This window comes from Chenopodium quinoa, unplaced genomic scaffold (assembly GCF_001683475.1).
Source record: "Chenopodium quinoa cultivar QQ74 unplaced genomic scaffold, ASM168347v1, whole genome shotgun sequence".
NCBI classification, from domain to species: domain Eukaryota; kingdom Viridiplantae; phylum Streptophyta; class Magnoliopsida; order Caryophyllales; family Amaranthaceae; genus Chenopodium; species Chenopodium quinoa.
The window spans coordinates 799-28,192 of record NW_018742526.1 but is presented as its reverse complement, the minus strand read 5'-3'; the positions used below and the strand labels follow the sequence as shown (position 1 = coordinate 28,192).

The window sequence follows — 27,394 nt, the reverse complement described above, 5'->3', positions numbered from 1 at the left end:
CTTTTCAACAAGAATTTAGTAACAGCAGAGACATTGGTAAATGGTAAGTGGCGGAAGATCATGCAAGCTACCACAGAGGCAGAGTACGATCGAGCCTTGGAAAACTTCAAGGATGCGTACAAGTGGTGCCCGCCAATCGTAGACTATGTGATGCACCAGTGGGTACCTCAGAGGGAAAAGTTTGTCAAATATTGGACGAACCAAGTTCTTCATTTTGGGAACACTACGACATGCAGAGTCGAGAGCGCTCATAGAGCTTTGAAGGACTGGATTGATTCTTCCACGGCTGCTCTGGATACACTGTTCGAGAGAATAAACAAGGCTATTGATACTCAGAGGAACGGCATCAAGAACTATCTCGAGGACTCCAGACGACGACATGACATGTTGTATGGCCATTTCATATTTAAGATTCTCCACGGTCGTGTGTCACACCACTGTTTGGGGTTGATTCTGAGCGAGTATACCAGGATGAGGGAGTTGGGCGATGAAGTGGCTATTCGGTGCGGATGTGCTATATCAGTGACTCATGGATTACCTTGTGCATGCACCATTCACTGCGTAATTACGCAAGACAGGGCGTCGTTACATGTCGATCAGGTTCATCCATTCTGGCGGACGCTCGTTATCGGAGAGCATGCTGTTCCGCATACGGTTCACCGTGAACAGGAGGAGTTGGAGCAGTTTCAGTTGATGTTTGACCAAGTGTCCTCCAGTCACCCTTCGATCATTCGTAGTGCTACACACATACTTTATGACATGTTCAATACATCGTGTTTGGATACCGAAGAACCGGAAGGGGTCGAGCGACCTAGGGGTCGACAACCACGGCGGAACAAGAGTGCGTTTGAGTACATTCGCGGTCGTGGCCGTGGTCGTACATCCTCATCAAGTGGCAGCCAATCATCGTCGTCGGTGAATATGCCTGGCACCGGTTAGACATTCGACTTCAATTTCTTTTGTTGACTGTTTGATAGTTTACTGTTGACTTGTTTATTGTGTTTATTGATGTGTGTAACAGGGAGAATGGACATTGAACATTTTCCATATAAGGACAGGATCCCTAATATCATGATGCCATTCTTGGACGGGTGGAATGATGTCATTGCAGATGGTAACTGCGGATTTCGGGTTGTGGCGGATGTGTTTCAAATGGGTGAAGACAACTACGGTTTAGTGCGGCAGTTGATGTACAGTGAAATCGCATCAAACCGAGATGTGTATGGCCATGTGTACGGCGAGGACTTGGATAGGTCTCTGCAGCGTATCCGGTGGGGAGGGGGACCTTGCGATCAAAATCATTGGTTCGATGCGCCACTTGATCTCTTTGCCGTTGCAAACATCTACAAGTGTGCAGTCATGCATTTCGGCCTTGGTTTACATAGTCGAGCCTATTATCCATGTACAACGGTTCTGCCCTGGTGTTCGCGCGAGACCGTCACCAGACCGGTAAGGGACGTTGCTATTGGATTTCTTGGGCCGTCATACAGACATTTTATCCGATTAGACATGTCACCCGATTTTCCGGTCCCACATATCATACCGAAGTGGTATGAAATTCGTAGAGCAAGCGTGGAGGGTTGGGATGCTTTGTACCATGCTCGCGTGCAACAGTGGAACAATTTAATTGCCATGTAGTTTTTGTTGATGTACACCTACCTTTTACTATGAGGCCTTGTATTGTCAATACTATGTCATTTCTATGTGTTCATTTTTAAAAGATAATGTTTCATTTTAAAAACTAACAACAATAATTTCACAATATTACAAACTAAAAAGATAATATTGAATTTTAAAAACTAAGAACAATAATTTCAAATATTACAAACTAAAAAGATAATGTCTAATTTCAAATATCAGTAATCCCTCTGTGACGCCCATTGCCACTGCTCAAGGGTCCGTTCCAGATCGTCAATAACAGCTCTGCCTGATGCACTCGTCATGCAGTCCCTTTCCTCAAAAAGTCGGTGTCCCAACTGCATAATCTTGCCCATCCACTACACAAAACAAAAAACATGAAACGACGTATTATACATATATATATTAAAATAAGAGAACAACAAATAAAAGATGAGACGTACCGCATAAGAGGCAGTGGCAGGTGGTGATTAGGGGATTTTTATCCACCAATCATCGTCTGACAAGTGGACCAACCAGGTTCCGCCACGTGTCCTTCACGAAGGCCAATAGGAGCCTGCCACGTGTCAATCACAGATACGTCCTCTACGGACCAATCGAGGCACGCCACGTGTCCACCCATGCCAAATGGGAAAACCGGCCAACAAGGCCCAATCCTGTCTAGAGGCCCGGTCAGCCCTAGGTTTACCCTAAACCTAGAGAGTGGCACGCTTCTCAAGGCTATAAATACTTAATTAATCCTCATTAATTAAGCAGTCAAGCAATCAAGAGATCAAGAAATCAAGAGAAGAACAGAAACATTGCGGAACACTAATAACCGGCTAATCTCGCTAACGACGCAGATTACCAACATTAAACACTCTCACCTAGAGAGATCTTATTACTTTAATTTCCGTATTAATTACTCCTTAATCAGGTACTAACTTGACCGTTGGAGGCGGAGCTCTCAGGAGTCTCCGTTATTTTGCAGGTACAGGCGTCCGGTTCCAGTCTCGGAATTGTAACTCTCCCGCAGGACATCAGAAAACCCCGAAACATTTGGCGCCGTCTGTGGGGAGAGTACTTCAGAGATGGCATCCAAGTCTGTACCGACTCCTGAAGAGAGGCGTCCCCTAGACGACCCTCAAGTTCAGTCGGACCATGATACCGAAAGTGAATTTGAAGTGGAAACTCATACAGCTCCAGACGGGACCCTAAGGGCCCGACGTACCCGTCATACCGAAAGGAGGGAACGGGAGCATCTTCAAACAGGAAGCGAGCCAGCAGGCGCACCGCCTGCTCGGCAACAGCCGACTGATGGGTCTGCTCCCATCACAAGGAACGAACTCATGACCTTCATGAGGGACTTCAAGGGAGAAATTCAAGAGTTGATCAACAAAAAGCCGCCTGCTTCAGTCAAAGAGCAGTCGGCCAAAAAACCTTCCACTTCACTGAAGAGGAAGCCAGTTCAAGGGCGAGAGGCGACTCCTCATCCTAAATCCAAGAAGCGGGAGCCACTTGCTCTTGATTTCACAAAATTCCGTTATCCTACGGGAAATAGGAAACCGGTTCGTCATATTCAGGCGGACGGGTCAAAGCAAACGTTCACAGATTCTCGGCTACTGCTAGAGCAGAAGAAGAGTGACCGATTGTCAGAGTCGGCTTCTACTTCAAATTTTCAAGACAGTTTGCGAAATGCCTCGATGAGGCATACTCAGTCGTACCATGAGAGTCAGTCAGGCGGCACCTCCCGTCAGTCCGGCTTTCATAGTGCCCAGGCGGTACCAAACTTACCATTTGTGCCGCAACAACAGTATTTTATGCAGCCACCTCCATTTGGTGGACCTACAGCAAAAAACGTCCAACCTATGGACTGGCAGCTACGGCTGCTTAGACTTGGTGAACAGCCGTCGGCCTTCTCCAAGGAAATTACTGAAGCCGCTCAGCCGGCCAAAGTAAAAAATGTACTAGTAGGCGCCTATGACGGCACTACTAATCCAGAAGACCATCTGATGGCATTCACCAACCTGATGTACCTTCAAGGGTTGGATGATCCCACTTGGTGCAAGTGTTTCCCAGCGACTCTCAAGGGAATCGCACAGCAATGGTTCGGCAACCTGCCGACTGGTTGTGTAAACAGCTTCAGGACGCTTGCTTACTTATTTGCCTCCAACTTCGCCATGAACATCCCTGCGAAGAAAACGACCCTTGATTTGGGAACAATTCAGCAGGGCGAGAAGGAGGGGCTTCGTTCTTACATCAGGCGGTTCAACCTGATGAGAATACAGATTCAAGGGTTACCGGATGAGGTAGCTTATACTGACTTTTTTAGAGGTCTCAAAGACGGGTTCTGCAAACAACCGGAACCAAGACAAAATCTGTGCTTATCATGATGATGTTGGTCATCACACCAATGACTGCATCAGTCTCATGCGGTACCTAGACCGCTTGGCTGAGCAAGGTGATCTTGACACTTATGTTAAGAAATCTACGGGGAACACTTCCTCAAAAAAGCAGTCGGCCAAAAAGAATCAACAGGCCGACAGTTCCGATACAGATGATGCAGTCGTCTACACCATTGCAGGCGGCTTCTCAGGAGGCGGCCCCACTATTAGGGGCAACAAAGATAATATAAGGCGGTTAGATGTAAATTCCGTTCACCAAGAACGGCCGTCCAAATATACATTTCCTGAGATTGTCATCACTGAAGAGGATCTAGGAGGGGTAAGGGGGCCGCATGACGACCCTCTCGTTATTGAATGTAAAGTGGCCAACCAGAGAGTTGGTCGAATCCTCATAGATACCGGGAGCTCCTCGGATCTCATCAGCAGCAAATGTCTGTCAAAACTGAAATATCAGACGGACTGCATACATCCGGCCTCCCACCCTTTAATAGGGTTTGGAGGAGGAGTCGTCCACCCACTGGGACGAGTAGATTTGCCCATTCGCCTTGGCGAAAAAGGGGAAGGACGACACATGGTAGTCCGGTTCCTAGTAGTAGAGGAACTCTCGGCCTACAACATGATTCTGGGTCGACCAACCCTGAATAATTCCAAGGCTGTTATAATCCCGTCTCTTATGCTGCTTAAGTTTGAGAGGGATAATGGAACAGTCGGCTCCTTAAGGGGAGATCAGAGGATGGCCCGAGAGTGCTATCTCTCGGATGTCAAGCCCACTGTTATGGCCACTGGGTCAAGTGGAGAAAAAACAGACCTTGACAATGTCAAGGAGAGTGCGCCTGTTCAAGAAACAGGCGACAAAAAGAGAAAGGCGTCCCAGACAGAGTCCGCAAGAAAAGCAAGAAAATAGCAATCATTGGCAGAGGAGCGGCCGGATGAGTTCCGCCCTCAGCCGGCTGGTGAGCATGCGGACCTGATCTTAGACGACTCACGTCCTGACCGAACAGTCAAAGTTGGGACGACTGCTCTGAGAAACCTTGGTGACGACTTTCACAATCTATTGAAAGAATACAAGGACATCTTTGCATTTGAAGTCCATGAAATGCCAGGCATTAGTCCTGATCTGGCAGTACATAAACTCGCTGTGGATCCGAAAAAGAAACCGGTACGGCAAAAGAAGCGGAACCATGGCGAAGAAAGAAGTCAGGCGGCAGCCGCCGAAGTTAAAAAATTACTTGATGCAGGGTTCATTCGGCAATGTTACTTCCCAGACTGGGTTGCAAATGTGGTGCTTGTTAAAAAGCCGAATGGCACCTGGCGAATGTGTGTAGACTACACAGACTTAAACAAGGCATGCCCCAAAGACAGTTACCCTCTGCCTAAAATTGATAACCTGGTCGACTCAACAGCCGGCCATGCCTTGATGAGTTTTATGGACGCCTATTCTGGTTTCCATCAAATTCCTTTATGGAAGAAAGATCAGGAGAAGACGGCCTTCGTCACTGATCAGGGGTTATACTGTTACACGGTCATGCCGTTTGGTCTTAAGAATGCCCCGGCTACCTTCCAACGAATGATAAACACAGTGTTCTTTGATCAGATTGGGAGAAACGTCGAGGCATATATTGATGATATGATTGTCAAGACTAAACTTCAGAAAGATCATCTGACGGACCTCCGAGAAACTTTCGCCACACTCAGGCGGCACCATGTCATGCTCAATCCCAAGAAATGTGTATTTGGAGTTGAGTCTGGGAAATTTCTCGGATTCCTTATCAACCAGAGAGGAATAGAGGCGAACCCTGAGAAGGTACAGGCGGTCATTGACATGCAGTCGCCTCGTACCGTCCGAGAGGTTCAGAAGTTAACAGGTTGTCTGGCGGCCTTGGGGAGATTCCTAAGCCGATCAGGCGACAAATGCCTATACTTTTTCCAGGCAATTAAGAAAAAGGCAAGGTTTGAATGGGGGCCGGATGCTGAGGCCGCCTTCCAGAAATTGAAAGTTCACTTGCATTCCTTGCCGAGGCTGGTCAGCCCTTTGCCCAAAGAGGATCTCTACATGTACCTGGCCGTCTCTGATCATGCGTTAAGCGCTGTGCTCCTTGCTGAAAGGGACGGCTGTCAGCTCCCGGTCTACTTTGTCAGTCACGTACTGAAAAATGCCGAGTTGAGGTATCCCCTAGTGGAGAAATTTGGTCTTGCACTCTTCATGGCTGTTAAAAAATTGAAGCCCTACTTTTTGGCACATGCAGTCGTCGTGTATACCGACCAACCAATCAAGCGGCCCCTTACCATCATGGAGTCGTCAGGACGAATGATCAAATGGGCCATAGAAATACAGAGCCTCGAAGTTACTTTCGAGCCTAGAAAAGCAGTGAAGGGGCAAGCCTTTGCTGACTTTATTGTAGAGATGACTCGTCCTCCTGACTCTTAAGTTCCAGACCAAGTCTGGAAGGTATATGTGGACGGAAGCTCTACTTCAAATGGTTGTGGAGCAGGCGTCGTATGTCAATCTCCAGAGGGCGACAGGTTCGAGTATGCTCTACGCTTCAGTTTTCAGGCTTCAAACAATGAGGCAGAATATGAAGCTTTACTAGCCGGGATCCGCATGTGCAAGGCGGCAGGGGCAAGAAAAATAGACGCCTGTTCTGATTCACAATTGATAGTGAGTCAGTACAATGGCGAATACGAAGCAACCCATCCGGCCATGATCAAGTATTTACAGGCGGTCCGACAAGCAGTCGGCTCCCTTGAGGATTTCCATCTGATCCAAGTGCCGAGATCAGAAAACAACCAGGCAGATGCACTGTCAAAATTAGCATCATCCGCCTCCTCCGTTACTCCTCGAACTGTTTTTTGGGAAGTAATGGAGAAGAGAAGCATCGAGGAAAACCCTATTGGAATCCTAGACAGAAGCTCAACCTGGATGGATTCAATCAGGGCATATCTGACAAACGGTACACTGCCGGATGATCCTCAACAGGCGGCAGCACTGAAAAAACGAGCCTCCTGTTTTGAAATGATACAGGGAGAACTTCACAAGAGGGGGTACCTTCAACCCTTCTTAAAGTGTGTTACTCCTGAAAAGGGACGAGAGATACTAGATGATCTTCACTCTGGTTACTGTGCTTCTCATATAGGTGGTAGGATGCTTGCTCAAAGGGCAAGGCGGCAGGGTTACTTTTGGCCTACTTTGGAAGCAGATGCAATGGAGATGGTGAAAAAATGTGACAAGTGCCAAAGGTTTGGCAAATTAATTCACCGTCCGGCTACTGACCTCACTACCATTCACAGCCCACTACCGTTTGCTAAGTGGGGCATGGACATTCTGGGTCCATATACGCCTGCTACAGGCGGCAGAAGGTATATACTTGTTGCCGTTGACTACTTCACTAAATGGGTAGAGGCGGAGGCTGTAAAGGGAATCAAGACGAAAGATGTAATTTCATTCATTTGGAAAAACTTCATCACTCGGTTCGGGGTTCCCATGTCCATGGTTTTTGATAATGGTCCCCAATTTGAGACGCCTGTTCTCAAAAGCTGGTTGGGAGACCAAGGAATTGCACACTACTTTGCATCTGTCGGCCGTCCACAAGCAAACGGCCAGGTAGAAGCCTTTAATAAAATCATCTCAGACGGTCTCAAGAAAAAGATTAAACGAGCAGGCGGCCTATGGGCGGATGAACTACCACATGCTCTCTGGGCCATTAGGACGACTGAAAAAGGGGCGACTGGAGAAACTCCATTCCTCCTAACTTATGGTGCGGAAGCTGTTCTTCCAATAGAACACTACGAGCCGACTCTTCGAGTAATGCTATATGACGAAGAGGCAAACTGGGAAGCCATGCGCCTGGCATTAGACTCACTTCCTGAAAAGAGGGGCAATGCTGTTTTGCGCCATGAGATCTATCGCCTGAGAATGACTAGATCATACAACAAAAAAGTACACAGGCGTCCACTCAAAGTAGGGGACTTTGTACTTAGAAAAATGGAAGCAGTTGGTAGGGCTAATGAGTCTGGCAAACTAACTCCCAACTGGGAAGGACCCTACCGAATCTATGAGGAAGTTAGGGACGGTACCTACCGTCTGGAAACACCAGACGGACAACCGTTGCCTCGAACTTGGAATGTAGATAACCTTAAAAAATATTTCTTCTGAAAGATGTAAAGTAAAGAGCTACTTAATAAAGTTTGCACTTACTATTCAATTTTGTATTACGAGGGGCATGCCGTCTGTACCTTTACAGTCGGCTACTCTCCATTGAGTTTTTTCACTCTATCTTCAGAGGGGCATGCCGTCTGTACCTTTACAGTCGGCTACTCTCCATTAAGTTTTTCACTCTATCTTCAGAGGGGCATGCCGTCTGTTCCTTTACAGTCGGCTACTCTCCATTGAGTATTTTACTCACAATACTTAGCTAAAAAGATTAGGGCCTGGCCGACCCTGTGCCTAACAGGCGGCTACCCTTCTTTTACTTAGCACCTACGTTCACCAAGAACTTACCAAGGCCACCGGCCGAATGATCAGACCAGGCGCCAAGCCAACTGATCAAATCTACAAAACTAATACGACCTGTCCCAACATCATAGCAGGCGTCCGACGGCATCCCTCCGGATGAAATTCGTCGCAGAGAGCAGCTCCCTTTTGGGTGGAACATTGTTCTATAAACTAATTACACGGCACCTATACGACTGTCCCCAAGGGCAACCACGTAGCCGTTTTTGAGACAAGGATAACTCTATCACTAACCAAACCAGTGGTAGCAGTTGACATCTGAGTCAGATGACCGCCTGTATTACTTGGGATAAATGCAGGGGGTACCTATTGAGTTAATAGCCAACAAACATTGACGAATCAAGGGGTCTAGCCGGCCTACGCCGCCTGGTACCTCTACTACTCAATCTAGATTGTGACGAAGACTAAGTAACTCCTATGTTAACTTAATAGTCACTCAAACTTAGTATGGAGCCTAAAAGGTATGAGTCGTCCGCCTGTTTTTAATAAACAGGGGCTCTCAACCACTACTCTTGCTAGGTTAACAAATTACGAGTTAAAAGCCAACATTGGCAATAAAGGGAAACAACCGGTACCCGCCGCTTGTTATCTTACATAATTCCTTGGCGACTAGGTAATACTATTTACTTGGTCAAACCGATTGAATAAATAGTTCGAATACCGATTGACTAAATGGTCGACTGATCGTCTATCCTGGAAACAGACAACCAGTCGTCCAGGGGCATAGGCGGCGTACTTACTATTTGTACCTGTCTGCAACGTTCGGCCATACACAACAGTCGGTCTAGTGAACAATGGGATATTAGATATGGAATACTTAGACAAATTTGAATCAAAACAAAAAGTTGATTAAAAATAAGCCGGTCATTAAAGACCAGCAGAATATTCAAAGCCCCGGCCCCCTGGCCGGGTAAATACAAAGCAAACGGCACGCAGGCCGTGGAAAAAATACATTAAGCTTAAGAAGGGGGCAGTTCAGTATTAGCAGCTGCCGCCTGGTTAGCACTCTTCTTGCTGGACTCGGCTTCAGCTGCATCCTTTTTTGATGCCTTACCCCCAAGTGGCACAAGCGCCACAACCGGCTCTTCCTCCTCCTCCAACGTATCTACCAACGCCTCTTCTTCAGCAGCCGCCAGGATCTCTTGATTATATGTTTCCGAACACTGGCGGTACGTTCTTTCCCATGAGGCAAAGTCGGCACTGGGGAACAGGCGGCCCCAGGTCATGCGCTGGATTTGAGCGGAGTCTTCCACCATCTTCCGGACGAGCTCTTTCTTCTCTTGCTCGGCCTTTTCCGAGAGCTCTTGGGTAAGACTCTTCTCTTGGCTCACCAGGCGTTCTTTTACGTTGGCCAAAGATTTCTCCATGGCTTCGTAAGAGTGCATTTTTTGGCGAAGAGGTTTCAGCTCGGCCTTAAGATTTGTGACGGTCGCCTCCAGCTCGTCATTCTTCTTCTGGGCCGCCTCTAACTGAGCCCGAACAGCGGCGGTAGCCTGCGCCTGATAATAAAGAATATCAATGGTCAGTACTTCATTTTGGGCAATTTGAAACATTGCCTTATCACAGTTGGAGGCGGCCATAGCTTTTGCGGCCTTTACCTCTTTGTTTTTCCGATCAATCGGCTTGCGAAGGCTGTTGACTCGGAGCAGGGCCTAAGTACAAAAAAAAAAAAAACAGGCGTCAGTTTCCAAACAAAAAAGATAACAGGCGTCCTGGAACTCAAATACTCAAAAATATGCTAAGTATACCTCAGCAAGGACCCCTGAAATCCCATCAAGGTCAAGGGTGCCGGCACCCCTGACCGCCTCCCTTTCAGATGGAGGAACTACTTTGATCATGGACTTGGCTACCTCAACCAAGTCAAGCCCCTGAGGGCCGGCTGCATCAAGCGTAAGAAAAAAAAAGCAAGTTAGACCTAGTCAAGAAGGAAGCAAGTGTGAAAGTTTTTACAAGTGATTGTCCATACTTCTAGGCGGCCCCGCCGGGGTTTTAGAAGAAGTGGCCGGCTGCTTCTCAGCCGCCACTGTTTTCCTGGAAGACCCAGGAGAGCTTGCAAAAGTCGTCCTCCGGGTCTTGGGGTCCGGCTTTTGCGAGGAGGAAGCTCTTGGAGTGCCAGACTGAAAACAAAAAGAGTTAGTATATGCATAAGACAACTCCTAAAAGAGGAAGAGTTTTCGAAGCCTACCAAGGGTGCCCCCTTGTTGGGGGAGTCGGCATAAGACTGTTGCATGAGAGAGGCCCGCAACATGGCCGCCGCAGTCTTGGATGCTGTTATTTTACTCATGGCGTCAGCTGCAAAAAATAAAACAGCAAAGTTAGTAAAGATCCCAAGTAAACAAGGCGTGAAAAAAAAACAGAGTATTTGTCAGGCCGGCTACCTCTAGAGCACCGACTGCTGAGGCCACAGGCGGCCAAAAAGTACTCGTCATAGAGCCACTTGAAGCTCGGGACGCAGTTTAGGGGTACTTGCTCTCGTACCCTGAAGTAGGGTTCACCCTAGTCTCTACTTTGAAGAGTCCTTTGTCTAGGATCTCTCTTTTAGCCTTTGGGGGAACAGGCGGCATGCTGCGGCCGCCTGCGAGAAGAGGCGGATCCCTATTCCACTTGTTAAAACGTTGGTTCAGCTCCGTGTCTGAACCCTCAATGATAAGGAAGGTGTTCCGCCAATCCTTCCATTTGTTCGCTTTACCTCTCGTCATGAGGTAACCCCTATGGCTTGTTAATTGATACCAGCCGGTACCTCCCGACTTAGGGGTCCGGATGAGATAGTTCATATGGGCGAAAGCCTCAAAGCTTGGCTCCACCCCGTACATTTCGCACCCGGCCACATAGCCGAGTACGTTTACCCAAGAGTTGGGGGCTAACTGCCATAACCCCAAATCATACCCATCTAAAATCCGCTGAACAGCCGGATGTAATGGGAAGCGCAGTCCAGCTTTGATGGCCGCCACATAGCAGCCAAAGCAGCCGTCATCATAGCTGGTACCAGCCGGCCAGACGACAGTGTCTTCTGGATCCGGCACGAACAGTAAAAATTCCGGGCCCATTCTGTGGTTAGCAATAAAGCTCGCCACTTTGTCTTGCATGGTTGCGATCCGGCCCCGGGGTACCATGCAATAGTAGGGGGCGTTTTCCTCTCTGTAAGAGGCGGACGGCTCCGCCCAATTGTCCCCCTTCTCAACTGCATGAGAAAGTCTCGCCTCTTGTAGGCGGCTATGTCTTTCTTCTGAGCCTGGAGAACTGTGGCCAGAAGAGCTGGACTCGGACTCGTCCTCTGACGAGTCCGAAGAGGACGACTCCTCCCCTCTCCCAGAGGGGCCCGCCTCCTCTCCCTTAGAAGGAGCAGGAGGAAAATTAGACATGTCAACGGTAAGATGGGAAGGGACCACCTTGGCCCCTCTCTCAGAACTGTCGGCTTGGCAGCCGCCTCGTTTCAATTCTACATCTGGCGCCTGGTCAGATGTTTCACTAATGAGCACCCTTTGGGAGGAGCCGTCTGAGTTTGATATCATAGCAGTCTTTTTTGTTCTGGCCATCACGTTCTGCATAGACACAGATACAGTCGGACTTTGTATAAAGGGCAAAGATGGGTCCAGAAAAGGGCAGGCGGCACTCCTAATCCTAGATTCAGCCGTCCCCGGTGACCGGCTGATCACTAACTTAGGTCGTGTCGTGTGCTTCCGTGGTGCCATTTCAAAAAATAAAAAGAAAATTAAGAGTAAGAGAACTGAGTTACCTGAACGAGTGACGGTTGATGAAGTTCTGGAAGTCCGGTGTAGTCGGCTTGTCAGAACAGGCGGTAGGCAGAAAAGGTCCGAAATGTCAGAGCAAGTTCAGGGGTCCGAATGTTCTCGCAAAGTTCTCAAATGTGAAAATGACCGAAGTCAGCACTTCCTTTTATAGGCAAAGTGAGAAGGCGAAGGGTCGCTTCCAAATTCGAAATTTAGGCGGGAAAATCTCTCGGCCGTTTGCAAGGTGACACCTGTAGCAGGCCGTCGCCTGTCACCATGCGACACCTGTCACAGGCGACACGTGACCAGTCACGTGCCACCTGTGAGGGGCAAATGATTAGGGGATTTTTATCCACCAATCACCGTCTGACAAGTGGACCAACCAGGTTCCGCCACGTGTCCTTCACGAAGGCCAATAGGAGCCTGCCACGTGTCAATCACAGATACGTCCTCTACGGACCAATCGAGGCACGCCACGTGTCCACCCATGCCAAATGGGAAAACCGGCCAACAAGGCCCAATCCTGTCTAGAGGCCCGGTCAGCCCTAGGTTTACCCTAAACCTAGAGAGTGGCACACTTCTCAAGGCTATAAATACTTAATTAATCCTCATTAATTAAGCAGTCAAGCAATCAAGAGATCAAGAAATCAAGAGAAGAACAGAAACATTGCGGAACACTAATAACCGGCTAATCTCGCTAACGACGCAGATTACCAACATTAAACACTCTCACCTAGAGAGATCTTATTACTTTAATTTCCGTATTAATTACTCCTTAATCAGGTACTAACTTGACCGTTGGAGGCGGAGCTCTCAGGAGTCTCCGTTATTTTGCAGGTACAGGCGTCCGGTTCCAGTCTCGGAATTGTAACTCTCCCGCAGGACATCAGAAAACCCCGAAACAGGTGGCACATCGTCATCATCTGCGTCGTCGATGTCTTTGATCAACCTCGGGTGCGAGTGCCGGATGTACCATTCCATGTAGTGCTGGTCACACATGGCAGTCACCCCACTTGGCGGCCGCTGCAGCTCCGCCGTCCATAGGCGGGCAACCATCGGAAACTGCTCCCACATGGATATCATGTTTGCCGGCCATTGGACGACGTACTCCTTCGACGACGCAGATCGTACCGCCTTACTGGGCCATGCCGGTGGAGGTGGGACAACTTGGACAAATCCAAGCTGGCGAAGACAGCGCTGCGGCATGTACGCCTCTACGATCTCGCGATACTGAATCAGTCCGGTGTAGAGGGTCCTGGGTACCCTATTACTAGGGTTCTGGCCGAAAGGCATCCAGTTCACCTACACATTATTTAAAATCAGTAACAGTCATAAAATAAAGCATCAGATTGTAAAAGTAGAAATAATTTAATCACTGTACCTCTAAGGGGGACATCCTGTCAAGCGATAACCGTATGGAGCGCAGGCGGTCAACGGACTTCTTCTCGACACGCGGACTCCACGCACAGGCACGTGGCTGGCCATCACCAATGGGAACCGGGTCGCGGTGTGGTCGAAACGCAGGAAAATACTCGTATATCCAGGTCTGTAACAACGTCAGACATCCAGTGATACCTGCTGCATCAGCCCGGCTCGAGAATCCTAACTGGCGATACTGATACGCCAGCGTAGCCGACCCCTAAGAAAACTGGCCTACTCTGTCGGGCTCACACGCGTCAACTATGTCGCGTGGCCTGAGCTTGTTCCCGCTCTTATCCGGAAACAAGGTACACCCGAGAAGAAGAAAAACATATGCAGCCAGCTGTGTGTCCTGCGTCCTACGTGCCGTAGGGTGCAAACATCGCTGCAAGACGGCTGCGATCTTAACGCCGCCGTGATCCCACACACCAAGTGCCGATGTGTACAGCGCAGCCCTATCCACCGCCAACAGCTCCGCTAGTAAATCTGCCTGATCCGCATCAGTGACGACAGATGCTCGGTTTCCCTCCACGGGAATCCCAAGGATGGCCTCGACGTCATGCAACATGATCGTCATCTCACCGAACGGAAGGTGGAACGAGTTCGTATCCGGCTGCCATCGCTCAACGAAAGCCGTGATCAGCGTCCAGTCAATCCTGTCGTGCATGGTGGCAGGAAGGTGACTCACTCTAGTGCCCCTCAATCGCCCGACCATCTCGCTCTCCTCCGGCCAAGCATCAGCCCAGCTACACAAAAACCTACAAGTCTTTTCCCGGGTTTGGCATTTCAAAATGCCTGTATCCAAAGCCCTCTCCTGGTCCTCCCAAATACGGGTAGCGATGTGTCCTAAAAAGCTAGGAATCACACTCCCGTCTATAGGTCCCCCGGCCACCTCACCCCTCACCATCCAAGAATCATTAACGGCCCTCGACCGTTTTCTGCTACCCGCAGACACAGTGGACGCAGATGATGTGCCAGATCTACTAACAAACCTACCATCTCGACCCTTACGCACATCTACCCTATGCGTCTCATACGTATCATCAAGCCTCTGACTGAATGGACCGTAATCATCATATGGTCCACTCTGATCGTCGACATCCTCATCTGCATCATCCTCGTCCTCGACCTCCTCCTCCTCGACCTCCTCCTCCTCCTCCTCCTCATCATCATCATCATCTTGATCGTCCGCAGAACAGTGCACCCGTTCTCTGCGGGCCGAGGCCGAAATACCACGGGATCTAACGTGTCTGGGCCCCGAGCTCTCCATTGAGTAGATCGTACTCCTCACGACGTCAATACTCTTCCCCGCACCAGGTCCAAATTGCGATGCCTAACTCCAAGTAAATAACGAAACATAATAACGAAAACAAATTAAAAAAAGTCGAAAATAAACACAAAAGCAAATAAACAAGTCACGGAAATAAAATTATAAACATAAAAAATATAAATATATACAAGACAATATACATATAAACATAAGAAATATAAACATAAACATATACCAAAAACAAAAAATATAAACTACAAACAAAAAAAAAACAAACATAAACAAAAACAAAAACAAAAAATATTACCAAAAACAAAAAATATAAATACAAAAAAGGACGAAAATAAACACAAAAGCAAATAAACAAGTAACGGAAATAAAATTATAAACATAAAAAATAAAAATATAAACAACACAATATAAATAAAAACATAAAAAATATAAATATAAACATAAAAAAATATAAATATGAACAAAACAATATACCAAAAACAAAATATATAACCAAAAACAAAAAATATAAACAACAAACTAAAAAATGAAAAACATAAACAAAAACAAAAAATCAAAAATGCAAAGAAAAAACCAAAAACAAAAAACTAACAAAACTTAAAAAATTTAAAATTGCAAAAACTTAAAAAAAGAAGAACATCAAAATTTTAAAGAAAATTTATATAAAAAAAGGGAACTTATAATTTTTTTACATACAAAAATATAATTCAAAAAAAAAAAAAATACATAGGAACATAAAATTAAAAATTAAAACCAGAAAACAATTTTTTTTTTAAAAAAAAAAATAGAACATAAAATTAAAACAAATAAAAAAAACAAAATTTAAAAAAAAAAGATAAAAAAAAAAGGGAACGTACAATTTAAAAAAAAGAAAAACAAATTTTTAAAAAAAAATAAAAAAAAAAATTCGAAAAAAAAAATTTAAAATTAAAAAAAAACAAAAAAAAAATTTAAAAAAAAAAAAGAGAAGGAGGCGCCTAGGCAAGACGCCCGTACGGTGGTGGCGGCGCCTAGCCCAGACGCCACTACCACGGCCGTGGCGCCTAGCCTATGCGCCGCCGCCGTGGTAGTGGCGTCTGGGCTAGGCGCCGCCACCACCGTATGGGCGTCTTGCCTAGGCGCTTCCTCCGTGGTGGTGGCGTCTCGCCTTGGCGCCCCACCGTCGCCGGAGGTTTTTTTTTAAAAAAAAAATTACAAAAATTTAAAAAATTACCTTCTGGCCGGCAAACCGCCTTCCGCCCACCGCCGGTGCCGCCACTTCCTTGCCGGGCCGCCTCGACATAGCTCTGGAAATAATTTAGAGAGAGAAAGTGGAAGTAGAGAGTAGAGAGAGAAATTGTGTTTTTTAGTTTGAGGGCAAAAGTGTCATTTCACTCTTATTTTGTGGGCTTTATGTAGGAATTTGCGGGCGATGTTTAACAGTTCACTAAAAATACCCCTGATCCTCTGTTCCCCAATAGTTTATTTAAGTTTTAACATTTGAGATCATAGTTACTAATACATATCTTTATGCAGGGAGAATATATGTAAAAACTTGAGGAATATAAGAACAAAGGAATTGAGATAAACCCCGACAAAGTCTACTTGGAGGTTGTAAGTGGGCAAACGAAAGGAAAAGTCTACGGTTTAAAGAGTGCTTCACAAATGTATTACAAGAGCGATCCTACTTCTCAATCTACTGCATCATCTTCCACTCCTTCCATGATTTCTCAATTAAGTTCTCAAGTTGAAGAACTAAAGAAGCTGGCGGAAGAAAACCATAACAAGGTAGAAGAAAGCCAAAAAATAGCGGCAGAGAGCTTAAAATGTGCTAAGGAATTCGTTGAAAATCATGAGATCGAAAAAGCTACATGGAAGAAGGAAAAATTAGCTATGCAAAAAACATTTCAAGAAATGGCATCACTTGTAAAACAAGTTTACCGTCCTTATAAGCCTCCTACGCCTGCAGTCACCCGCTCTCATGACACAACTAAGTGATTTTTATTTTTTTGGTGGTATATTTTATGAACAATTGGTCTTTTACATTGTCATTAGTTCTTATTTGAAGTAGGTTTTTTTATATAGGAGGTGACTTTTGGAACAATTAGTCATATGAGTTAAATATTGTTTTTTAATACATTGATACACAATTGATTGATATTTTGGATATTTGAATAAAATTAACATTTTGGTTATTTGAATTTATGCGTGGGTACCTTTTTTGTTTTGTGATTAATATTGGTCGTTGCTTAATTATGGTCCCAAATATTGATAGTTAGTCGCAAATATTTAGCGACTGCAAATTTGGTTTAGAGACTAATTGGTTAGTTGCAAAATCATTAGTCACAGTAGTCGCTAATCTGTCACAAATAATTAGTTTTGTAGTCGCAAAAATTTGGTCTCGTATGTAGTTGCTAATCCATCACAAAAAACATTAGTCTCAATAGTAGTAAATCCGTCACAATAAAACTAGTCTTCGTAGTCGCAAAAGTTTAGTCCCGTAGTCGCAAAAATTTGGTCTTGCAGTCGCTAATCCGTCGCAAAAGTAGTCTTAAAACATTGATCTCTGTAGTTGCTAATCCGTCGCAAATAAATTACGACGGACAATAATTTAGTTGCTAAAGTTTGAAATTTAGTCGCTAAATGATAGTTGCAAAGGCGTTGCAAATCTGTCACTAAATTTGTGACTGTTCAAAAATTAGTCGCAAATATTGATTTGCGACGAGGTCTTTGGCAACGAACCAAAGTAGTTACAAATCTGTCGCAAATCCATTTTTGCGACGGATTTGCGACTACTTTGGCCGTCGCTAATTACCCTTTTTCTTGTAGTGGGGTGTGGGGGAAGGCATCAAGGACTCATGGGAAGGTTTGAAAAGCTTTTGTTGGGTAATTTTGTTGTTAAGCGTCAGGTTTTCTACCTTCATTATGGGTCTAGTTTGTTGTTGTGTGGTATGGATTTTGATGATGATGATGATGATGATGATGTTCTTAATGATGGTTTTGGTATTTAGTTTTGTCCATGGGCCAAGTTTGTAGCCTTTTGATTTTCTTCCCCGTTCTACTAACTCTTTTTCTTTGTCTAGTGTTTTCTTTTGTTTTCTTTTCTCTCTCTTTTGTAGCTTTGAAGACCGATGGAAGCAACTTTTGAAGCTTTGGAGCCTTGGTAAATGGTTTGGTTGCTCTATCTTTCTTTATGAGACATTTGGGTGAGATCTTTCCTTTTCCCTCTTTCCTTTTTCTTTGAGTGCTTAGTTTAGGTTTAGTTTAGGAAGAGTTGAATGGTTCGAGGTTGATTGATTTTTTTTCTAAGGAACCTGGGATTATTGATGTTGTTATCAACGATCACTTGTATGACGATTAGGACTTATTTGATTTACATGCCTTGATTATGAACCTTTTTAATTTCTTCCTCTTTCTTGTGTGTTTTTCTTGTTTCCTTTTGTGTAACAAACATGACTATGACAAGTTGAAATATTTTTGATGTGGATTTGCTCATTCATTTGGATTTGAGGATTTGTGTGCCGTTTTGATGACATGTCTTTGAATGCTTACCTTCCTAGTTAATGAGGGTTTACATGAATTGAGAGTGCTTAGGGTTGAAATAGACACAATATAAGCTAAGGTAGCCCGGTTTAGAACTCTTGAGGACGTTTGAACCCCTAGTTCACGGGAAAGTGGTAAGATGGTGTTGCTCTCTATAGTGAATAGGATTCCCCTAGTTGGTATTTGCTTGTTTCTTATCCCGAGTGAGCGTCACTTGTTCTAGCCTTCATCATTCTTGTGAGCGGCGCTTTGGATCCTTAGCTATGCATATCTTAACCCTTGTGTTGGTATCTAGCTCCCGAGATCGTGACCAAACACCATTAAAGGAGGAAGAGGGCATTTCTTCCCATTTTTCTTTGTTTTCTTTGTATTTTGTTACAAATCTGGTTTTCATTTTTACATCCACCCACTTGCTAACCAATTTGGGCCTTATTCCCTTTCTTAATCTATCCATATTGCAAACCTATCGGCCTATGTTCTACCAACCCTTGTAGTTAGTGAAGTATTGGCTTGAGAGGTTCGAGTTTGAGAGTGTTGGTTTTGGGGCAAGAATGTTGCGAATATTGGTTCAAGTGAGATTTTGGAAGTTGTTCATGAAACAAAATATGTGCAAAAAGTTTGTGAAGAAGGATGCAACGTATGAAAACCAAAAAAAAACAAAAAAATTAAAAAAAGAAGAAGGAAAAAAAGGTGAAAGAAATGAAAAAAAAAATGATGAGAGAAATGAAGTAATGTTGTGAAATTTGTATTGAAGGTTGTAATTTGAATTTAGGTTCAATTCTTAGGTTGTTCTTGAGAGATGGCCACTCTTTTTCTTCACTTAGGATTTGCCACCAAAATTTTCAAATTGATCCCCAACCTTTACCCCTAGCCATGACATTACAACCCGAGTTAAGACCCTTGGACTTGGAGGAGTGCGGTCAAAGAACGGTGGAGGGAGATGGATTTCAACCCTATGGAGAGAGTGTGCATAGTTGATATGTCGGGATAACCTCATTGTTCCACATAGAAATATCTTTTCCGATTCCCTCGAGGAATCATAAGGAGCTAACTAGGGGATGAATGGAAACTAGTGGAGAGAACGTGGACCGTCTTGGTTGGGGCTAGGGCGGAGGATGAAATCATTAGTTCTCTATGCTTAGCTTAGGTTTGTCTCCTTCAACCATGAGCATCTTGGAACGTGTTTTCCCTCTTGACTTGAGAAAGGTAAGTATTATTTGATGCATGACCCTACATTTAAATCTAATTGGAGCATTTCACACCTTGAGGTTTGATCGGTTTTCTTAAATCCTTGTCATGTCATGTTTGTTGTGTTTGTTCTTTGTTTTAGTTCTCCTTGCTTGAGAACAAGCAAGAGGTAAGTGTGGGGGATTTTGATGAGTGGCATTTATGCCACTTTTCTACCCCTTTTCTGTTAGGATTCTCCCCTCATTTGCACTTGCTTGAGCCTCTTTAAGCGTTTTTACCTTAGTTTTGCTTTTTCCTTTCTTTACTCGTGTTTCCTTTCTTTTCCCCTTTTGTTGGTTCTTCATTATTTTGTAGGTTTTTGGCCCTTTCGGATGAACCCTTGCATGCAAGATGAGCCATGGAAAGGAAATTTGATGCTCAAGGAAGGCACTATAGCAAGGAGCAGAGTCGCGGGCACAAAGCTTTAGGCTGCGGGCGCAGGTCCTGGTAAATGCAATCAGCCCAACATTCTGTAGGTGTCGCGGCGCGCCTCGGGAGACGGCTCTCCTATATGGCCCGCGGGCGCGGCTCTTCGAGGCTTTTCTTCCCCTGTTATCTTGCCGCGACCTCTCTTCAGCCGGAGACGACATCTCCTTTCTTTGGCCGCGGGCGCGGGTTGCTTGGTTAAGCAACTCCGTACCCAGGCTGGAGAGGGCGCGGCTGCTTACTAGAGGGCTCTCCTAGGCGTTTTATTTCCGTCTTTTATGATGCATATATATAGGCCCCTATTTCAAGCTTGTATTATCATCTGTCTTATCAACATTTTAGCTTAATCTAGAGAGAGAAACACTATTAGTCTTCATTGGTAGAGAGAGAAAGTGTGGTTTCTTCATTGATGAACTTGGATTTTGAAGAAGGAGTTTGTTCAATCCTTTGTAGACCTTCATCTTCAATTAATGAGAAATCTTTTACTCTTTCTCTTTACCTTTGTTATTGATTTTGCTTATTTGCTTTGATTTTCCTCCTTTGCTTATTGATCATGTTGATGCTTATTGATTTGATGATTGATATTGTCTTCAATATGATTTGTGAGTAGTCACCTAGCCAAGGGTGTGGGGATGGTGTAGTTGCTAGTTGTTCATGCTTATAATGTTGGGGTTATGTTAATGGTGATTAAAGTCTTTGCATGCTTGATATTCTTTGATCTTCTTGCAAGTGCACATTGTTAGTTGATTAAAGGTGAATCTTTGCTAACAAGGAACGGAAGTTGACTTAGTTGAGATTCATTACTATCGATAGTTCTTCGATTGCACCTTCTAATATATGGTTCTAGTGTGGAAACATAGAGGCTATGTTAAGAGAAACTGATTAACCCCGCAAGGCGGTTAGATTGGGCCTTAATTCGATATTCATGCATGTTTAGTTTACCATTGATTTTCTACTGTGTTATTGCATGATCAAGCTGCATCTACATCTACCCATTTCCCTTGGTGCTTAGTTATATTGATTTTAATCCATTTAGTTCTTAGTTTGATCTCTTAGTTATTCACACTTCTTGTTCCGAGATAGCTTAGACTCTAAGTAATGAATGCGGTGTTTATGCATTTCTCTCTGTGGTTCGACCCTCTACTTGCCCTATACTGGTAATAGGTTGAGTCGAGTGTTATAAATTGTATTTGACTTAGGTGTAGTTGTTTGACGACACAATTATTCCTTTATCAGTTAATAAGGCCACGTGTCACCACAGGATTGGTCCACGTACTTGAGGTATTTTTTACCCTAAACATTTGCCCCTCAGAAGGGGTGGCTCCTCCTAATTGGGTCGCCTCCTCTTATCTTGGTCATTCGAGTACCTTAGGCATATCTTGAGCATTTAAAGTTACTGGTAGGGTTCGGAAAGGATTGTCCGTCCGCCTTTTTAGGCTAAGCACTTTGTTCGAATAGCCTAACGCCTTTTAGGAGCTTAGCCAGGTTGTTAGTCGAACAAAATGGGCTGAATGACCTTCAATTAGGCTGGGTGATTTGATTAACTTCTATGACGTCTTCAAGGAACTGACAGATAGGCCGAATGGCTTTTTCGTTGGCAACCAACTATTTTCCATTTTTCTAAGAAAGTTGTTCAACATTTGAGCCAAATGCAGAGTTTGAGGGGTATTTATGACACCCGTTCGAATTCCGTCATAAATTTCTTGGCATCTACCCAGATTTCGTTAAAGGGGGTTTTTAATCGTTTGACTTCTAGGTTAAAATTCTTTGAATGTAAACCGTTTGATATCCTTTAGGTAGGAATGGCATTTTATCCATTTTACCCCCTAAGTTTTACCTATAAATAGCTAGGGTTTGACCTTCATTTTTTACATTAGAAAGTAATCTTTGCGTTAAATCTTCGAGAGCTCCACCATGTACTTTGACTTTTCCGGCAAGCTATTGAGTTTTCCAGCAAGTAGTTGAGTTTCCCAGTTAACTTTTCTTCCAAGCAATTCCAAATCTTTCAACCTTCTACTCGGACGAAGGTAATCGAATGCGCTTCCTTTCTTCTTTGATTTTCTTTTTATTTTTTGCTTAATTTTTTCAAACATCCTGGATCAACACTAGACCTCGTCCATTTCTCCTCAAAAGGCCGTCTGCTTTCCTGGGACTGAGGAATCTAGAGTGGACGAGGACGAGTCCTCGTCTTTATGGAGTGGTTCCATTTCTAGTGCATACCAACTCACCCCCACCTATTCTTCAGTGTCTTTGCAGCCGAACATGGCGCGTACGGGGAAAACACAAAACCTTCATGCTGCCAGAAATCAAGACGGAAGCTTAGTTCAACCCTTAGCCTCTTATGATTCGAACAACACGGACGCGGAGACCACCACCTCAAACACAAACACAAATACCACCACTACTATTGACGGTAGTACGTGCTCGGTGGTCGAGGTGACAAGCTCTTTTGAGGAACTCCAGAATGAATTGGGCACCTCTACTTCTAGGAAGAGTCCGAATGTATCCCACGCTTTATTTGCTAACTCGACCCTAACGCGGGACGAGTTACCGACTTCTTTGCCCCGCTCTTCTTCTCGAACGACCGTAGGTCGATTTGACCAAAATCGGCCACGGGCTTTTGTAGTAGCTGCTACACAATCTGCCCAAAATAAGCCACATTCCTCTGTGGCCGCTCATGCACAATACCAAAATTAGCTAGGCTCATCTAGCGCGGCTGAGCGAAATATTCCTCCCCCCTTCTCTAAACATATCCGGTTGGCCAGACTTAGATCTGGAATTGTAATAGCTGAGCCATTGGACTCCCCCACCCCCCGCAACGTTCCATCTTGAAGTCACAGTTCTAGGGTCAGAAAGAAAGACAAAGGCAAGGCCCTCTTAGTGCCTGAGGAACCTAGATCAGCCGAGCTAAGGCAAAGCTCGGTTTGAGGGATTTCCGCCGAGGCGGATGAGTTGGTTAGGGTTCTGTCCACAGACTCTTTATTTCAGCAAGGGCCCAAGAACCTCAAGCGGCCGAACAATATCCCCTACGGCTGCATGATTGGGGACCTCAGGAATGGAAGGAGTTCCTCATGCTGGGGGAGGGCTTTCGAATAAGTCCTCCTCGGACCTCAGGGTCTGTTGCTGCCTCTGATGACTCTAGGGTTGTCCGTCGGAGCTTTAATGTGTATAGCGCGGCCTTAGAGGATAGCCTCCGCTTCCCCCTTCACCTATTCGTCCTAGAGCTGCTGGACAAATATCAAATTGCTATGGTCCAGCTTATGCCGAATAGCTAGGCCAAAAATTTTAGATACATGGTGACCTTCCTTAGGATGGGCTTCACCCCCAACTTCCCAGTCTTCTGCGCCATGCACAACATGGTGAAGCTCGTTGGATGTTGATTCGGACGGGTGGTCTGTCTTGAGAACCTGGCCGGAATACATGGTATGCCTGAACAAGCCGTCTAAATGGCGCGACAGAAAGAAGAGGTTGTACATCATCAAGACTTTTGCATCATGCATTACTAAATATATTTTTACTTGGAGAATTTTCTTAAATCCCATTTCTTTTTTGTAACAAAGCAAGCTATGTCTCAACTTGAACCGGCTTAGAAAGGAGATATGGACATGAACGAGTTAAACATGGAGCGCTATCGGCTCATGAGAGCTCAATACGAGGCGACAAAGGGGGTACGACCACTCTCTTTACTTCTTCCCCTTGCCGTAAATTTTCTCTCTCTTTTTTTTCTCTTTTTTTTTTTTTTTTTTTTTTTTGCGTCCAACCTGATATGCTATGAGTGACATTGCTTTTCATTTGAGTCGAACGTTACATACATTTCACTCCTGGCCAAATGAATTTGGATTGTATGTTCCTTCCTACAACCCTACTCGAATAGGACAAAAAATGACCTTTTGCCGAACGAGATTCTTTTCAAGCTTCTTTCCTTCAATGCTACTCGAACGGAGTTTTTCTAATTGAATCTATGTTGCTTTTTAAGTCAACTACCCCTAAGCCAGCTTCGCTTCAAAGGACGATGAGTCTTCCAAGTCTCGCAAGATTTCATCGTCCAAAACGTTGGCGGCCATGGAAAGGTCGCGGGTTGCGTCGGCGCTGAAGGAGTTATGTCTTCGTCGTGTGCAATTAATAGATGTATAAATGGATAAAATTAGGGAAATAATTAAGTTTGTACTTTTGGGTCGTCGTTTTGCCATAGCTAGAGGTACTAACGATCTTTGGACTAGTAAAATAGCCCAAATCCTAATTAGACGGATCCTATAAGGTCACACAATTGGGCTAGATCGAGCATAAGAGGACGAGGCCCATCATGGGCCTCATCACTCTAGGTGGCCAGCCATATGGAGGATTAGAAGTGGTTTTAGGCTTCGTGCCCTAGTCTAATTATGACTAGGTGCTTAGGTTTGCAAGCAAGCAATTGACTGAATAGTGTGATAAAACCCTAATTAGCAAACACGAAACCTAACCCTAGGTTTGATGTTCAATGGTAGCTGTCAGCCTGCTAAGTTGGTCTTCAGAGAGATTGTTTATAGGGTTGCAGTTAGGTGTTCTGAGTCTGACAGGAAATCCCTGTACTTTTGATGTTCTGGTTCTGAGTCTTTTGTTTGTTGCTGTTCTTGTCTTGTCTAGTCCTTGCTTCCAGAACCCTTCTAGATGGTGGCTGGAAGTTTGAGTCCAGTTTTAGTCCTTGGTTTTGTCTGGCACCCTTCCTAGAAGGTGGCTTGATAGTTTCTTGGATCTTTGGTGTTTGGTTGACCTTTTTGGGTCTTGTGGTGTTTGTTATTGGTTATAGCTTAGCTTGCTGTAAGTTGTAACTTTTTCTCTTTGGTAAAAAAATTCTTTATTTACCAAAAACAAAAAAAAAAAACACGAAACCCAACCCCTCTCATAGTCCCCTCTCTCAAGGCTCTCTCCTCCTCCTCATGCCAGTTGTGGTTCGTGGTGGTGTGGTGGTTCGTGCGGTGGTCGGTTGTCCGTAAGGTGGTGATCGCGGTTTTCCTTATTCACTCGACCAATCTAGTATTGGTGGACAGCTCGTTCGAATCTCATGGACTAAGCAGAGGAGCAACGCTTGGGGCTTATTCTCTCCCTAATTTTCCTGTCGAATAGGTTCTAGAATTCACGCATCAAAGGTATGATTATGTGTCTTGTTTGTTATGCATGTGATCTTGGGATTGGTAACTTGATTAAATATGATTCATATTATTTTTCGTTGCGTAGTACCTATAAACTCCTAAAGTGGTCTTGTGTGTCAAGGCAGTCAGCCACCGTGGCTAGCTTCGGCTAGCCAACCACGGTGGCCGACGGTGGTAGTTAGCGGTTATTCAAAAAAAAAAATTAAAAAATTGTTTTGAAAAATTATTTCAAGATAATTATGAATTATTTTGGGATAAAATTAAGTTTTGTTTTGGATAAGTTAAAATATTTTGAAAATATGATCTTTTATTATAAATATAAAATCGGTTTTATTTGGATAAAATCTTTTATTTTAGGATAAAATCAAATATTCAAAAAGTTGTTATATTTGATATTATCCATATTTAAAGTTGTTAAATGGGTAATTATTCTAATTAAAGTGGTTGATAAGATTAATTAGGATATTCTAAGAATATTTCCAAAAGGATAATAATTGATTTAAATAATGTGATTATCCCATAATTAGATTAGGATATAATTGATTTTAAAATTATTTGATTGTCTAGTAATTAGGATAGAATCTCCTAAATTTTTTAGGATAATCATGGAAGATTAAATATGATTTATCTTTCTAGATTAAAATATGATTTCATTCTATCTCATGACTAAATTAAATATATGATATTTTATAAACGGTTATGAATAATATATGATATTATCTAATTATGATTATAATATAAGATATTTTAGGAAATGCGTTGACTTTATTATGAACATTTGATGTTGTAGTTTAGACACGCATGTTGAAATGATTTATTATATGACACTTTTTATAATATATGATATTATGTTTCTATATATAGACTAGTATGGCCCATAGTTAATACGATCTGCGCATCGTAAAGTATTTTTGTAATCTAAATACGATATGCGTACCGTTATGTATTTTTTTAACTTTTATTTAAAGTAAATAGAATAGTTATTTAAATAGTGTTAGTTCAAAGAAGCCATGAAGTGAAGGCCCAAAGGAGCAAGGTGGATGGAGATCCATGATAATTCAAGTGGGAGCATTTTCATTTGTAGTTTTCTTAGGACTAAGGGGCCATACTATGTCATGCTTCATTTTATTGCATTAGTAGATTTATGCATGTTAGATTTTTATTTTTGTTGATTGATGATGCGCTAGAGTTCATTAAATAATCACAACATAATAAATCTAGGTCCCGATAATATTGAGGCACCTTTTCCAATTAAAAACCCGATGAAACCTTTGATATTTTATGATGGGTCATGCCTCAGTTGGGTGTCATATTATATCTTTGGGGAGTTGGGGTAAGATAACGTTCTACACTTTTAATTGGTTATACTCAACAAGGTTACCTAAAGGGTTAGAACCTTGAAGATAAGGGTAATAATTAAGCATGTGATGATTAATTATTCAACCAAGAGTTACAAGAGTTGTAATCAGTAAAGCTAAGAGTTTAATCACCTTGAAAATGTAATGGTTGATGGTAGGGCCTCAGTCCGGTCAATTATTGCACAAATAAAGGATCTTGAAATCACTTGAAATTCAATTGGGATCAAATTAATTATTGAATAAAGTGTTTTTAAAGTTACCAAATGAATGCATTTATAGTACTTTAATTTTAATTAAACATAATTATTAAACTTTGCCTTATTTTGACATTGATGGGTAGCCGTAATCACAATGGCAACAACGTTTATAATCTTCCACCATTCCTTGAGAAGGATAGGTTGACAGGGGATAACATTTCCAACTGGGAAAGAATGCTAAGGCTTGTTTTGAAATCTGAAGGTAGAGAGGATATCATTGACACCCCATTGCCAGGACCTCTACCAGAAAATCCAACTACGGCTGAGATTAAGAAGCACAAGGAAGCTCATGACAGAGCTATACCTATCACTTACTTAATGATTGCTACCATGGAGCCTAGTCTTCAAAAGAATTTTGAGGACCAGGATGCCTACTCAATCATGCAAGAACTCAAAGCTTTGTTTAAGAAACAAGTTAGAGTTGAAAGGTATGAGCTCCATCGTGAGATTCTAGATTGTAGGATGGAGAAGGGTGCCACATTTCATGATCATATTTTCAAAATGATCGGCC

General features: G+C 43.8%; 2 protein-coding genes across 2 annotated transcripts; one reads left to right on the top strand and one right to left on the bottom strand.

The window, feature by feature from the left end:
• The first annotated feature begins 565 nt into the window (after positions 1-565).
• Positions 566-1,741, top strand: LOC110720042. Its single transcript, XM_021899047.1, has 2 exons — positions 566-934; positions 1,022-1,741. Exons 1-2 carry the CDS (start codon positions 694-696, stop codon positions 1,636-1,638), a joined length of 858 nt encoding a protein of 285 aa, XP_021754739.1. The 5' UTR covers positions 566-693; the 3' UTR covers positions 1,639-1,741.
• Positions 1,742-1,856: 115 nt separating this feature from the next.
• Positions 1,857-14,216, bottom strand: LOC110720040. Its single transcript, XM_021899045.1, has 3 exons — positions 13,645-14,216; positions 13,149-13,565; positions 1,857-1,997 (listed from the first exon to the last, which is right to left on the bottom strand). Exons 1-3 carry the CDS (start codon positions 13,657-13,659, stop codon positions 1,857-1,859), a joined length of 573 nt encoding a protein of 190 aa, XP_021754737.1. The 5' UTR covers positions 13,660-14,216.
• Positions 14,217-27,394: the final 13,178 nt, after the last annotated feature.

Bases quoted from the DNA above. Each gene is read 5' to 3' on its own strand.
- LOC110720042 (XM_021899047.1), top strand. From the start codon at position 694: ATGTTTGACCAAGTGTCCTCCAGTCACCCTTCGATCATTCGTAGTGCT. The intron at 935-1,021 runs GTTAGACATTCG...TGTGTGTAACAG, and splicing joins GGTGAATATGCCTGGCACCG to GGAGAATGGACATTGAACAT.
- LOC110720040 (XM_021899045.1), bottom strand. The intron at 1,998-13,148 runs GTCCTGCGGGAG...TGTTTTGTGTAG, and splicing joins CTGTTTCGGGGTTTTCTGAT to TGGATGGGCAAGATTATGCA.